The 15781-nt window shown below is 48.2% G+C and overlaps 1 protein-coding gene and 1 pseudogene across 1 annotated transcript; both read left to right on the top strand.

The window, feature by feature from the left end:
• Nucleotides 1-445: 445 nt before the first annotated feature.
• LOC125536540 (L-type lectin-domain containing receptor kinase SIT2-like) lies at nt 446-2857 on the top strand. Its single transcript, XM_048699772.1, has one exon. It carries the CDS (start codon nt 679-681, stop codon nt 2710-2712), a length of 2034 nt encoding a protein of 677 aa, XP_048555729.1. The 5' UTR covers nt 446-678; the 3' UTR covers nt 2713-2857.
• A 3854-nt stretch (nt 2858-6711) lies between these two features.
• Nucleotides 6712-14196, top strand: LOC125535528 (annotated as a pseudogene).
• Nucleotides 14197-15781: the final 1585 nt, after the last annotated feature.

Here is a 15781-nt window from a genome sequence, read left to right as displayed (position 1 = left end):
GTGGCCTCTTATGGCTGAAACTTGTTGTATCGGTTTCTACCTACTTGTTTGTTGGATGATGTTGCTGTTATGGCTTTGTTTATAAAGTTAGACGTGTGTGTTTTTTCTATAAAATTAAACTGCAGAAAACGGACTTAAGGTTGATGTGCTATGATTGTTGAAAAAATAAACTGAACTGGTTTAGCCGTCTAGGTGACATCCACAATTTAGATATTCGTTTCTTCATGTGAACGGCTGAAGGTGAATAGTCAGCAATCCTCCTTTTCAACCAGGTGACGCTACCACGCTGCACGGCACTGCGCTTCCCCAGCTCGCAATATCAACCATTTGCAATTTCATAAGCAGCCATCTTTGACAAGAACCCTCGCAGATTTTTCTCCGGTCTACACAGGCGCCGTGTCAGCTAGGTATTACATACACACCAAGACAAATGTGTAGCAGCCTTTTTCATTCAAAGAGAACAAATCAATGAGTAGTAGACTAGTACTCACGGCAACTACGACCTCGGCTCCTTCTGATACTGCCAGGCATGCCATTATCTCCATGACTTTCAGCCAAGGTGTGCGGTGCGGCTCAGCCCTACGGCCAATCTCCACCCCGCCAAAAACTGTACCGATTGAGCTGCTTTCTCTTGAAGGAAGCGCAGCAGGCCAGCGGCACTAAATCTGGCAAGAAACCATGCCGGCTCTTCTTCTGCTCTTGCTGTTGAGCATGGGCGGAGAGTTGGTCTCGTGCTCGTCCGCCGACGAGGGCCAGTTCGCCTTCCAGGGCTTCGCGGCGGCGAACCTTACGCTGGATGGTCTCGCCGCCGTCATGCCCAACGGCCTGCTCGCACTCACCAACTTCACCCTCCAGACGAAAGGCCATGCCTTCAACCCCACCCCTCTCCGCTTCCTCGACGTCAACGGGGCGACCAACTCCACTGCCGTGGCGCGGTCCTTCTCCACGTCCTTCGTGTTCGCCATCGTCTCCAACTACGATGGCCTGAGCGACCAAGGGCTCGCCTTCGTGGTCGCCCCGACCACGAACCTCTCAACGGCGATCGCCGGGCAGTATCTGGGCCTCCTCAACGCGACGAACGGCGCCGCGAGCGACCACATGTTGGCAGTCGAGCTCGACACCATCATGAACCCAGAGTTCCGTGACATCAACAGCAACCACGTGGGCATCAACGTCAACAGCCTCATTTCGCGGAAGGCCAAGCCGGCCGGCTACTATGGCGATGACGGTGCCACCTTTCGAGACCTGATGTTGAACAGCCGCGAGCCGATGCAGGTGTGGGTGGACTACGATGGCCAGGCCAGGCAACTCAATGTGACATTGGCTCCTGCGCAGGAGCCCAGACCGAGGTATCCTCTCCTCTCTGAAGCCATTGATCTCTCCACTGTCCTCACGGACACAATGTATGTTGGCTTCTCGTCGTCGTCCGGCGTGGTGTCGACGCACCACTATGTGCTTGGATGGAGCTTCAGCTTGGACGGGCCTGCCCCGCCTCTTGATTTCTCTAAGCTTCCAGCACTGCCGCGTGTGGGTTCGAAGCATCGGTCCATGATCTTGGCTCTCGTGCTTCCACTAGCCACCGTATTGATCATCGCCGCGGTCCTAGCTGCCGCCTCCTTCTTTGTGTGGCGCCGGCGTCGATTTGCTGAGGTGCGCGAAGATTGGGAGGATGAGTTCGGCCCACACCGGTTCGCATACAAAGATCTATTTCGTGCCACTGATGGATTCAAGAATGGAAATTTACTCGGTGCCGGAGGGTTTGGCAAAGTATACAAAGGGATACTTTCTGGATCCAATTTGGAAATCGCGGTGAAGAGAGTATCACATGACTCAAGACAAGGTATAAGAGAGTTCATTGCTGAAGTGGTGACCATTGGTCGTCTCCGCCACAGGAATCTAGCACAGTTACTAGGCTATTGCCGGCGCAACGGTGAACTTCTCTTGGTGTATGACTACATGGAAAATGGTAGCCTTGACAAATACTTGTACAATAACAACGGAGCAACTTTGGATTGGCCTCAAAGATATTGGATCATCAAAGGTGTTGCATCAAGTTTATTGTATCTACATGAGGATTGGGAACAAGTCGTCATCCACCGAGATATAAAAGCAAGCAATGTGCTCTTGGATAAGCAGATGAATGGAAGGCTCGGCGATTTTGGCCTAGCAAGGTTGTACGATCATGGCACTGATGCTCAAACAACACATGTGGTTGGCACTATGGGATACCTCGCACCAGAACTTGTGCGCACTGGAAAGGCAACACCTTCAACCGATGTATTTGCATTTGGCGTGTTTCTCCTAGAGGTTGTATGTGGACGCAGGCCCATTGAGAGTGGTCAGCATAACAATAGGGTGATGTTAGTCGACTGGGTGCTTGAGCACCACCACAATGGCTCAATCATTGACACGGTGGATCCATGCCTCATGAGTAAATTCAACACACATGAGGTCACTCTTGTGCTCAAACTAGGTTTGTTGTGCACGCACCCATCGCCCAATGTGAGGCCTCCTGTGCAAAAGGTCATGCAATACCTCGATGGTGTCCAATTAGTTCCTGATTTACCATCGACATACATGAGCTACAGCATGTTGGTTCTCATGGAGAATGAAGGGTTTGATTCATACATCATGTCATGCCCTAAGCCAGGGATGACCATCTGCGGTGTATCTGACGTGTCGTCGGCAACCGTTCTTCTAGATGGGAGATGAATTTTTTGCTTGTAATCAACTATTTTTTGCTTGTAGTCATTGATAGGTGGTCTACTGATTTGGGTGTAATTTTTATTATTTTTAGTGTTCATTGTATTACCATTATTGAAGATGAATAGATCAGAAGTTTTCCCCACAAGAAAAATATTTGTTCATGTATCTCTTCAAAAATGTTCATGTATTTGTCAAAAAGAAAAGGAAATGGTAAGTACAAAACAATATAAAAGTAAGTGAAAATAAATAAAAAACTTATAAAATGTTAAAGAGTCATGAAATGTAGACAAAAAGGATGAAAAATAAAAATAGAAAAGGATACATGATAAATTGGATGTGCACTTTGCGAGCAGGCGCATGGACCGGTCAAGACATGCCACGCAAGCCAAATACATGGGCCCCGAAATCGTCTCCGTTGACCATAAATCATCATTTTATTATTATTTTTTTAATTGTAAATCATCATTTTTTAGAACAATGATCAAAGTGAGATTAGGCTACAAATTTAAGTAACACGAGTGCATTTTAAGCCAATCTAAAATTACTGCCATTGTGCCCCTCTTCATGCCTCCCATTGTCACACTCACACCGTGGCGGCTAAATTTCGTGTTTTGACCCTTTCTTCAAACCTATTCGAGATCTGACTCTTGTTTGAAAAAATTTCGAGATCTGACCCTTTTGCTACCGCCAGGGACCATGGCGGTAGGGTATAACAGCCTAGCGCCAAGGACCCTGGCGGTAGGGTTGCATGCCCTACCGTCAAAACCCGCCTAAGTATTGAACACAGTGTGTGCTCGTGCCTACCGCCAAGCACCTTGGCGGTAGGGTTGTGCAGGCTACCGTCAGCCTGTTTGGCGGTAGAGATGTTTCCTACCGCCAAAGTCCCTGGCGGTAGGCTGTTAGACCCTACCGCCATGGACTCTGGCGGTAGCAAAAGGGTCAAATCTCGAAAAAAAATCAACTTAGGATCAGATCTCGAATAGGTTTCAAAAAAGGGTCAAAACACGAAATTTTGCCCAATGTGGCCAGGTAACTTCTGATTCCAAGCATAATAACCATGTGAAAACTCTAGAGCCAGGTGTCCGTCCAAGCATAAAAATCTACACAAGTTCTTCAACAAGCATAATTTACCTTGGGTTAATTTGATCTGGGAATCTTATTACGCCACCAACCCACCACAAGGGAAAATGGAAGGATCTTTTTGGTGGAAAGCACATTTGAAATTAGTCCCTCTCTTCAAGGAAGTGGCAAGTTCTTCTGTGGGAAAGGGTGATTCTACTCTGTTTTGGACGGACACCTGGCTCCAAGTTCCCCTGGCTTAGAAATATCCAGAACTGCATTCTTTTGCAATAGATGACCAAAGCTCAGTGGCCACCATGAAGCAGTCCTTAGACCTTATGCAGCACTTTCATACTCCTCTCTTGGTTATTGCCTTCCAGCAACTACAGGATATTAATCCAGTTTTGCTCCAGTTGGAAAATTCTAATGATTCCTGGGCATATGAGTGGAAGTCTAATAATTTCTCTGTTAGCAAGATGTACAAACATCTGTTGGGACCTCATGATACTCATCTCCTGTTTAAAGATCTTTGGAAAGCTGCCAGCAGGATCAGACACAAAATCTTCTTTTGGTTGCTGCTTCATGACAGAGTTAGCTCCAGGAGTCTGCTTAAAAGGAAAAATTTCTTGCTTCAGAGTTATGAATGTGCCATCTGTCAAGATCATGTTGAAGAAACATCCCTACACCTCCTCTGGGATTGCCATTTTGCCCTCTCTTGCTGGGATTCTATTGCTCCACGCAGATGCAGAGGTGTTTCTACTTTTGATAATATCATTTCTCTCAAGCAATGCTTCCCAGCCCCGATTGCCATGGACATTGTGATTATGGGATGTTGGAACATTTGGATGCAAAGGAATGGGAAAATCTTCAAGGCTGTTCCCTCAGGAATTCATGCCTGGAAGCAAGGTTTATATCAAGATCTTTCTCTGGTCAAATCGAACAAAAGAAAAGAACATCGCCGCTCTTGAGCAATGGATGAATTCCCTTTTCTCATAAGAACTCATAGATAATGTTAACTATGTTGGAAAAAACTGGAGTTGGCTAGATGGCCTGTACTTTTTTTACCTTTGTCTGTACATATTTATCTTTTTATAAATGAAAATATACCGTAGAACTATTGTAATGATCTTTCTAATGAGTTATATACTTATATGCTGCAATTGATATGTTCTGCAGCCTCCTCAGTCAAGTCCTCCCTTTCTTCAGGTTGGACAATGGTCTTATCTCTTGCAGTTTGTATGTTCTGCAGCCTCCATGGTCATGTCCTCTCTTACTTCAGGCTGGGCAGAGGTTTTAACTACAAGTATGTGCCAATGCACCTGTAAGCCTCTCTAAATTATGTCCAGTTCTAACAAACATTGCAGTTTATCTTGACCATACTAATTAACAAAATTAATTGTGATCTTCATGTCATGCTAATTATTACATTTTTGGTATACCTGAGATTTTGTTGTTGTGATCTCTTCTTAGAAACAAGGGGAAAAGGCCTACATATAAAAGCCACCGATCATGTGTTTCTAGGATTACGGTATTGACCTAAAAATGGAATTATGCAAGGCAATCTTCTGGAGTTTACTATATATTACTAGCTTCCTTCCATGTGCCTTTTATAGCTACAATAAGTGAATAATGACAGATGTGCAAGGTATCTAAAGATCTCCACTTAGTGCAGATGTATGGTGACAGACTTCCTTTACATTGCATACTTTTCAAATACGTAATGGCTGTTGATTCAGAAACTGTATATGTAACTTCTTTATATCTTTCTTTTTTTGTGAATGAGGAAATTTTCCTGAACTCTATCGATCTCTAAAGTTTGCAAGCATCAAGTTCAATGTTAGTGAGGAACATATGAAGCCTTAGCTAAGGAAATATAACCTTTGCTGTCTAAGGTGCGAAAATAATAATCAAGTACAGAGTGTGAGGATGTTTATCTTCCTTTACTAGGAGAATAATGCATATGAACTAGAAATATGCACATGTTTTGCTATTCTGGCACCTAAATTTATTTTTATTAGTGATGCACTTTTCACTATTTTCAGATGCTCCACCCTCTCTGCAGTCATGAAGCCATGCTCTTTACGTCCTTATTCGCATCACCGCTATTTCCATTATTTGCAGACCTCTTTCCGCCAAAGGTAAACTGTCCTTTTTATGGTCAAAATGTATCTATCTGGATTATTAGCATCCACAAATATTTCCTACATGATTATAAAAAATTAGCTTTACTGTATGCAAAGATATAGGAAGGAAAGAAGTGCTGGACTTCAAAACCAAAACAGTCATAAAGACGAGGAAAGAATGTTAACTAAACAAACACAAAAATACTGCACATCTGACTGTAGTTACAGTTTCACTTAAGTACCATTTCCTTACTGCACATCTGACTTACAAATATGTATTCCGCATCTACTACACAAAATTACATGTTCAACTAAACATTGACACGGTGGTATATGTTGTCCATGTACAAATAAAACTATCATTTCATGAATAGATGTTGGAGCTAAAAAAACGCAAACATTTGTTACGGTTTTACATCTCTACAGAATTCAGTTGTTTGTACTCCAGTTTTCTTTACTTAAAATATCACTAATGCCTTATGTGAAACAAGTAAGTATCTGAAGTATAATTTTATCTTTTTAAATAAATAAGGGCAAATACAGAGACTCGCGTCTTGCCTATAAAAGTGAAAATTATGAAACTACATAAGGTTATTTGGTGATTTGATTTAGTACTTTGTGTTTGGAGATCACAATTTGTCATGAATGTGTAGTCCAATCTTGGATTTTCCTTGGGAAATTTCTAGCCCGTGCAAATGCACGGGTAACGGGTTGATGACTAGTATAGTCGAAATGTGTTGCCAGACCATCATTGTAGATTTGTAGACATCACACTTGTAGACCCCATTAATGCATTTCATTTCCAGTAGGTAGTTTGGTCAAACGCGCGCCACGAGCCACAAGGCTCTCATAATTTTCCACACCGCAAAACGCTGAAAAAAAAGTTCTCTTTACCTCGTCAATCTTACACAAAAGCTGAGAATTCGCTGTATGCAAGTACTTCCTCCGATCCGTATTACTTGTCGTATATTATACGGATAGTAGTAGAAATTTTGGGAACCTATAACCAAAGAGAGTGTGTTTCACTGTTTCCTGCACCACAGCCCACTGGCTCGTCCTGCAAAGTGGTAGGAGAGCTATGTTTGTCCAGCTTCACCACTTGGTCACTCTGCTCCTGCTCCTGGTGGCCGCCGATCGCTGCCACCCCGCCACCGGTGGTGGAAGCAGCAGCGGCGATGACGGTCGGCAGTTCACCTACAACGGCTTCGTGGGTGCGAACCTGACGCTCAATGGCGGGGCCACCGTCATGCCGAACGGCCTCCTCATGCTGACCGATGGCACCCTTCAGACGAAAGGCCAGGCCTTCCACCCGTCCCCGCTGTCGTTCCACACCGAGGCGAACGGCACCGGCGTCGTGCGGTCCTTCTCGACCACTTTCGTCTTCGCCATCTTTGGCCCGTACGCCTACCTGAGCAGCCATGGACTGACCTTCTTCGCCTCAGCGTCCAGGGAGGTGCTCTCCACTGCGCTTCCAGGCCAGTTCTTGGGCCTCCTCAACGGCACCAATGGCAACCGGAGCGCCCGCATCTTCGCCGTGGAGCTCGACACGCTCCTCAACGCCGATTTCCGTGACATTAACAGCAACCATGTCGGTGTCGACATCAATAGTCTGATATCCATCGATTCCGCCGACGCCGGATACTACGATGATAGCACAGGTCGGTTCCAGAACCTAAGCCTGATCAGCCGGAAGGCAATGCAAGTGTGGGTGGACTACGATGGCGTGGCCACGGAGATCACGGTGACCATGGCTCCCCTGGGCGTGGCCAGGCCCAAGAGGCCGCTCCTGCGGACCACCGTCGACCTCTCGGGTGTGGTGCAGAGCACGGCGTATGTTGGATTCTCGTCGGCGACGGGCGTCATGTCCACACGCCACTTCGTCCTCGGCTGGAGCTTCGCGCTGGACGTGCCAGCCCCGGCGCTGGACATCTCGGCGCTGCCGGCCTTGCCACGCGCCTGGACCAAGCCACGCTCGAGGATCCTGCAGATTGTGCTGCCTATAGCGTCGGTGACGCTGGTTTTTGCTGTAGGCATCGGAGTGTGCATCTTGGTACGACGGCGTCTCAAGTATTCCGAACTGCGTGAGGACTGGGAGGACGCGTTCGGCCCCCAACGATTCTCTTACAAAGAATTGTTTCATGCGACCAAGGGGTTCAGCATTAAGAACCTGCTCGGAGTAGGAGGCTTCGGAAGTGTGTACAGGGGTAGACTCCGCAAGCCTGACAAGGAGATCGCCGTAAAGAGGGTCTCCCATGAGTCAAGGCAGGGGATGAAGGAGTTCGTCGCCGAGGTTGCAAGCATCGGGCGACTACGGCACCGCAACCTCGTGCCGCTGCTTGGTTACTGCCGGCGCAAGGCGGAGCTTCTCCTGGTTTACGATTACATGCCAAACGGAAGCCTTGATAAATACTTGTATGATGGATCTTCAGGTACACTGGATTGGCGTCAAAGGTTTCACATAATCAGAGGTGTGGCTTCTGGGTTACTGTATCTCCATGAGGATTGGGAGCAAGTTGTCATCCACCGAGATGTGAAAGCGAGCAATGTTCTCCTAGACAGCGAGATGAATGGGCGGTTAGGGGATTTCGGCCTTGCAAGGTTGTACGATCATGGAGCGGACGCCCATACAACACATGTGGTTGGCACCATGGGCTACCTAGCCCCCGAGTTAGGACATACTGGTAAGGCAACCCCGTCTACCGATGTGTTCGCTTTCGGTGCATTCCTTCTGGAAATCATCTGTGCACGGAGGCCAATTCAGCAAAACGAGCGAAACAGCCGCATCGTGCTCGTAGATTGGGTAATCGAGCAATGGCGCAATGGTCTGATTGTTGATGTGGCAGATACAAGAATTCTGGATGGGTTTAATCCGGACAAGGTCTCACTGGTGCTGAAACTAGCACTGCTCTGCTCACACCCGTTGCCCACTGCGAGGCCAACCATGCGGCAAGTCATGCAGTACCTTGACGGTGACAAGCTCCTCCCGGACCTGTCACCGTCGTACCTAAGCTTCAGCATGCTGGAGCGGATGTACAATGGGGAGTTCAACCAGAACGTGATGCCATACAGTTCTCGACGAGCGTAGGTGCCATTTCTGATCTCTCGGGAGGAAGGTGATGAGGTTCTTGCACTGAGTAAAAAAAAGTGGAATTGTGTAATTGACTATGGAAGTTCCGATGTATCTATGTTGTACTCATTTTACTAGAAATGTCTGCTCTTGTGATTTATCTTTCTTATGACTGAATTTCAGGATTATATAAACACACCAATGCTGATCTAAAGTGGTGTTGTTTTGTTTAGGAAACTTGCTTTTGTTGATGGTTTGGATTTTGCGGTGATCTTGTGCAAGTGTCACGCTGGTTTGAGCTGTCTGCGTGCAGTTGGTTCAGAAAAAGCTTTGCCTGATTGTTGCAGGCTCTAGTTTTCTTCCTCCTATCCGTTAGGTATCCTTTTGAGTTTCTGCTGCTCTTGGTTTGTAAACTGTGGCAGTTTCTTTAATGGAAATCCATGGCCTTTTCGTCCCATAAAAAATTATAATCCCTGGACTTTTGAACCAAGAAAATAGTCAGTTTCAGTCCCCTAAATTTGTCACCGGGCCCGAGCTAAACCCTCCAGTATAAAACAAGATATCTGGGTCATAGGACGTTGATGGTTTTGCTGAAATAGGGCTTTGACCAAGCTCACGGTGGACGAATTGGTGCAGAACTAGAATACCCAGAAAGTAAATCTTAGATAATGAGTGAAGATCAGAGAAAATCGGAACCAGGAATCAGACACATGAGACAACTACTAGTCGTCGTAAAATGGCTTCAAGGAGCAGAAATGTGTACTCCGTATGACTGTTAGAAGTCACAGCTGCGAATCTTCTTCTCAAATCATAGTGAAAAGAGCCCGGGAAGTCCATATTTTTCCATAGAAAAGTAAAAGAGGTCTCACTCAGCCATACTTTTTTTCTACGGAGTAGTTTTGTACCATGTGCAGTGACAAACGCTATCACCCCGCGTGACACGCTCTTGCGTCTTGCCCAGCTCACACCTACGACCGCTTGCAGTTTCAGAGGATACTACTCCGCTAAGGCAATGTCTTTCTCCCCAAACCACTCCGGCCCATCCACGGTGACGAACTCCACCGTCGTGGCGCCGCAGATCATGGTCCTTTGCGGTGAGAGTTCTTGTCTTCTATCATTGGAGTGGCAACTCTCACGCTACCACTTGGAGTTTTCAGAAGATTTAGAGACCTTTTACAGTACATCAAATTAATATAAGCCAACCATTTTATCCATCCAACGGACCAGATTAACACATACTACTTCTCAAACTGTATAGTACTTTCTGCTAAAACCGTGTAGTATTTTCTGTTAAAGGGGCAAAATCGGAACAGTGACATACCAATTTGGCAGTTAGGGGCAAAAACAGATCCAGTGTATGTGCATTCAACGCAGATGCTAGCTCCACTTCAACTTTCTAGTCTCTGCATCGACGCAGATGCTTCACTCCTAGACACAATCGTCACCATGTACTAACGCCTCGGACGTTGACATTATCCTTCATGCTGCTGCGATGGCAGTATTCTCAGCACGTTCGAGCTGCCGTGCTGGCGACGTCCACCTCCAGACCTCGGCTGCACCGGCTCGCCGGAGCCCATCCCGGTGTGCCCAACTTGTAATCCATGGTGCCAAGGCCAAGGCACAGCCTCGTGGTAAACGAGTCAAGAAGTAGATGCGAATGAAAAGCCGAGTTGTTGGACACACCGCACTGTAATACGTATCTCGGTGGCCTCCATGAGCTTTGGTAGCCACTCCGCCGACAAATCGACCGGCACGGACATGATTCTCCGGCACCATGAAGAAAGGCCCTCTTCGTTGCGTCCCGATGGCTGCAGGCATGCAGCACTGCACGGCCCACCTTGAGGCGGAGATGGTGGCGTGCGAGGAGGGGCTGCGGCCACCCTGCATTGCTCAACTCGTCCTTTGGTCTGACTGCTCCAATGCGGCGACGCTGATGTCCAGTACGGGCGCTTATCAGGCCATGAACCCAGTTACCCATCGCTTGCCCGTGAAAAATTAGGGTCAAAAGTACCCTTACTTAACCGGCCTGAAACGTTTAAATACCGCCTAAATTAATGGTTGGATTAGACCCAATACTACCCACTTCTGGCAGTAGTATGATGCACCGTAAAAAAGCTCAAGGTTTACTCATACTTAATACTAGAAGGTGAGAGTTGTCAGTGGTAGGGTGAGAATTGTCTCCGGTCCATTCTATCCATAAAAGTAGCAGACTTGTGTTCCACTTGTATTACCTTCTGTTAGATGGAAACCAGACTGCTGGTAGTAGTAGTACTCGCTGCAACTAGGACGCCGACTTCCAACGTCCTTCTCACTGACTTCCAGCCCAGTGTGCGGCGCGCCTCAGTCCTCCTCTACGACTACCAGACACGTCCTTCTCTCTCTGACTTATCCTAGCCTAGTGTGCGGTGCGCCTCAATCCTGCGATCTCACCCACAACAAAATTCTCCACGCCGTCAGAAAATGTACCGATCGTGGTTAAAAACTTTACCAATTGAGTACGTAGACCTCAGTTTGCTCAAAAGAAAACCAGAGGCGAGAAACCATGCCAACTCTTCCTCTGATCTTGTTGTTGAGCCTGAACGGACTGTTGTTGGCCTCGTCGGCCGACGCCGGCCAGTTCGCCTACCAGGGCTTCGCGGCGGCGAACCTTACCCTGGACGGTCTCGCCGTCGTCATTCCCAACGGCCTCCTCGCCCTCACCAACTTCACTTCCCAGGAAAAAGGCCACGCCTTCCACCCAGCCCCGCTCCGCTTCCTCAACACGACGGCGAGCTCCACGGCCGTGGCGCGCTCCTTCTCCGCGTCCTTCGTGTTCGCCATCGTGTCCGTCGTCGATGGCCTGAGCGATCAGGGCCTCGCCTTCGTGGTCGCGCCGACCTCGGACCTCTCATCGGCCAACGGCGGACAGTACCTAGGCCTCCTCAACGCGACCAACGGCACCGCGAGCGGCCACATCTTGGCCGTCGAGCTCGACACCATCCGGAACCCCGGGCTGAGCGACATCAACAGCAACCACGTCGGCATCAACGTCAACAGCCTCATCTCGCAGCAGGCCAAGCCCGCCGGCTACTACCCCGCGACATGGCCTTCCGAGCCCTGATGCTGAATAGCCGCAGGCCAATGCAGGTGTGGGTGGACTACGACGGCGAGGGCCGGCGGCTCAATGTGACATTAGCTCCCGTACAAGCTCCCAAGCCCAAGAATCCCTTGCTCTCTGAAGCCATTGACCTCTCCACTATCATGGCGGACACGATGTATGCTGGCTTCTCATCATCGTCGGGCGTGGTGTCCACGCACCACTACGTCCTTGGATGGAGCTTCAGCTTCGACGGACCTGCTCCGCCGCTCGACTTCTCTAAGCTGCCCAGCCTGCCGCATGTGGGTCCCAGACCTCGGTCCAAGATCTTGTACATCACTCTACCATTAGCCATCATGTTGCTCATCGCCGCGGTGTTGGCCGTCACGTTCATCGTGTGGCGCCGGCGGCATCGGTTTGCAGAGGTGCGCGAAGATTGGGAGGAAGATTTCGGCCCACACCGATTCGCATACAAGGACTTGTTCCATGCCACCGATGGGTTCAAGAACAGAAATGTACTCGGCGTTGGAGGGTTTGGGAAAGTATACAAAGGGGTACTTCCTGTATCTAATTTGGAGATCGCCGTCAAGAGTGTCACATGACTCAAGGCAAGGAATACGGGAGTTCATTGCCGAAGCGGTGAGCGTTGGTCGTCTCCGGCATCGAAATCTCACGCAGCTGTTAGGCTATTGCCGGCGCAACGGTGAACTTCTTTTGGTGTATGACTACATGGCAAATGGCAGCCTTGACAAGTATTTGCACAATAAGAATGGGCCAGCTCTATGTTGGCCTCAAAGGTACTTGATTGTCAAAGGTATCGCATCAAGTTTATTGTATTTACACGAGGATTGGGAGCAAGTCGTCATCCACCGAGATATAAAAGCAAGCAATGTGCTACTGGATAGGGAGATGAACGGGCGGCTCGGTGACTTTGGTCTGGCAAGGCTATACGACCATGGTACAAATGCTCAAACAACACATGTCGTTGGTACCATGGGATACCTAGCGCCAGAACTTATGCGCACGGGGAAGGCAACACCCTCAACCGATGTATTTGCATTTGGTGTGTTTCTCCTAGAGGTCGTCTGTGGACGCAGGCCAATCGGGAGTGACGAGCATAACAACCCGATGGTGTTGGTCGACTGGGTGCTTGAGCACCACCGCAATGGCTCAATCATCGATACGGTGGATTCTCGGCTCGAGGGGAAATTCAACATGGAAGAGGTCAGTATCATACTCAAACTAGGTTTGTTGTGCGCGCACCCATCGCCCAACACAAGGCCTAGCATGCGAAAGGTCATGCAATATCTAGACGGTGATCAAGCCGTCCCTCATTTGACTCCAACCTACATGAGCTACAACGAGATGGCCTTGATGCAGAGCGAAGGGTTCGATTCATACATCACGCCGTGCCTTCCATCGGCGGCGGGCATTTGCAGCCGATCTGGTGAGTCCTTGGTGACAGTTCTATTCGATGGGAGATGAAGCGTTGCTCACAATTACAGCTATTTATATTTCCTCTCGCTCTCTTTTCGAGGGATTTAATTATCTTGTGCTCTCATATCTCTCTTTTTCTTTGCACCGCTTGTCGTCTGAAAGGTACCTCAGTCGGAGGAGCTCTTTTTTGTAATCCATGAATCCAAGTTATTATAGTGAAATGTTTTTTTTGAAAGATCCAGCAATTGCTGGCGTTTTCATTGATCATAGCAGAAAGCAGTGGAAAAACAACAATGGTGGTGAGGATCCTAGGATCAAAGTTTCAGGGAATGCCACAGACGGCCAAAACCCTAGGAGCAAGGGGGGTTTATCTCTCAAGGGGGGTCCCCGAAGGGGCTCTCTAAGCATGCAGCTCATGTGGTTCTCCATAGCTCGATGTTGTCTATTATGCGCTTGATGATTCTTGCCGCGCACGGCAGGTGCTGCCTGAAGGTGCAGTTGTTTCTCTCCTGCCATATCTCCCAGCAAGCAAGCCAGCACAGCATCCGTATGCCCTTTCGCCATTGGTGTTGGGTCTGCTCCAGGATGCCTAGTATGATCGCGGTGGAGCTGCCCTTGAAGGAAATATGCCCTAGAGGCAATAATAAAGTTATTATTTATTTCCTTATATCATGATAAATGTTTATTCTTCATGCTAGAATTGTATTAACCGGAAACATGATACATGTGTGAATACATAGACAAACAGAGTGTCACTAGTATGCCTCTACTTGACTAGCTCGTTGATCAAAGATGGTTATGTTTCCTAGCCATAGACATGAGTTGTCATTTGATTAACGGGATCACATCATTAGGAGAATGATGTAATTGACTTGACCCATTCCATTAGCTTAGCACTTGATCGTTTAGTTTGTTGCTATTGCTTTCTTCATAACTTATACATGTTCCCATGACTATGAGATTATGCAACTCCCGTTTACCGGAGGAACACTTTGTGTGCTACCAAACGTCACAACGTAATTGGGTGATTATAAAGGTGCTCTACAGGTGTCTCCAAAGGTACTTGTTGGGTTGGCGTATTTCGAGATTAGGATTTGTCACTCCGATTGTCGGAGAGGTATCTCTGGGCCCTCTCGGTAATGCACATCACTTAAGCCTTGCAAGCATTGCAACTAATAAGTTAGTTGTGGGATGATGTATTACGGAACGAGTAAAGAGACTTGCCGGTAACGAGATTGAACTAGGTATTGAGATACCGACGATCGAATCTCGGGCAAGTAACATACCGATGACAAAGGGAACAACGTATGTTGTTATGTGGTCTGACCGATAAAGATCTTCGTAGAATATGTGGGAGCCAATATGAGCATCCAGGTTCCGCTATTGGTTATTGATCGGAGACATGTCTCGGTCATGTCTACATAGTTCTCGAACCCGTAGGGTCCGCACGCTTAAAGTTTCGGTGACGATTGTATTATGAGTTTATGTGATTTGATGTACCGAAGGTAGTTCGGAGTCCCAGATGAGATCGGGGACATGACGAGGAGTCTTGAAATGGTCAAGACATAAAGATCGATATATTGGACGACTATATTCGGACATCAGAAAGGTTTCGAGTGATTCGGGTATTTTCGGGAGTACCGGGGAGTTACGGGAATACGAGGAAGAAGTAATGGGCTTCATGGGCCAAGTGGTGGAAGAGAGGAGGCAGGGCGCGTGGCCCCCCTAGCCCAAACCGAATTGGACTAGGGGGCCGGCCCCCTTTCCTCTTCTTCCTCCTTCTCCTTCCTTCTCCTTCTCCTCCTTCCTTTCCTCCTCCTAGTAGGAGTAGGAAAGGGGAGTCCTACTCCTACTAGGAGGAGGACTCCTCCTCCTGGCGCGCCCATAGAGGGCCGGCCGGCCTCCCCCCTTGCTCCTTTATATACAGGGGTCGGGGGCACCTCTAGACTCACAAGTTGATCAGTTGATCTCTCCCAGCCGTGTGCGATGCCCCCCTCCACCATATTCCACCTTGGTCATATCGTAGCGGTGCTTAGGCGAAGCCCTGCGTCGGTAGCAACATCATCACCGTCACCACACCGTCGTGCTGACGGAACTCTCCCGTGAAGCTCTGCTGGATCGGAGTTCACGGGACGTCGTCGAGCTGAACGTGTGCTGAACTCGGAGGTGTCGTGCGTTCGGTACTTGGATCGGTCGGATCGTGAAGACGTACGACTACATCAACCGCGTTGTGCTAACGCTTCCGCTTTCGGTCTACGAGGGTATGTGGACAACACTCTCCCCTCTTGTTGCTATGCATCACCATGATCTTGC

Source organism: Triticum urartu, chromosome 2 (assembly GCF_003073215.2).
Source record: "Triticum urartu cultivar G1812 chromosome 2, Tu2.1, whole genome shotgun sequence".
Lineage (NCBI taxonomy): Eukaryota > Viridiplantae > Streptophyta > Magnoliopsida > Poales > Poaceae > Triticum > Triticum urartu.
This window is presented reverse-complemented; position numbering and strand designations above follow the sequence as displayed.

Excerpts from the sequence above, each read along its gene's own strand:
- LOC125536540 (XM_048699772.1), top strand. The coding sequence starts at position 679 with ATGCCGGCTCTTCTTCTGCTCTTGCTGTTGAGCATGGGCGGAGAGTTG.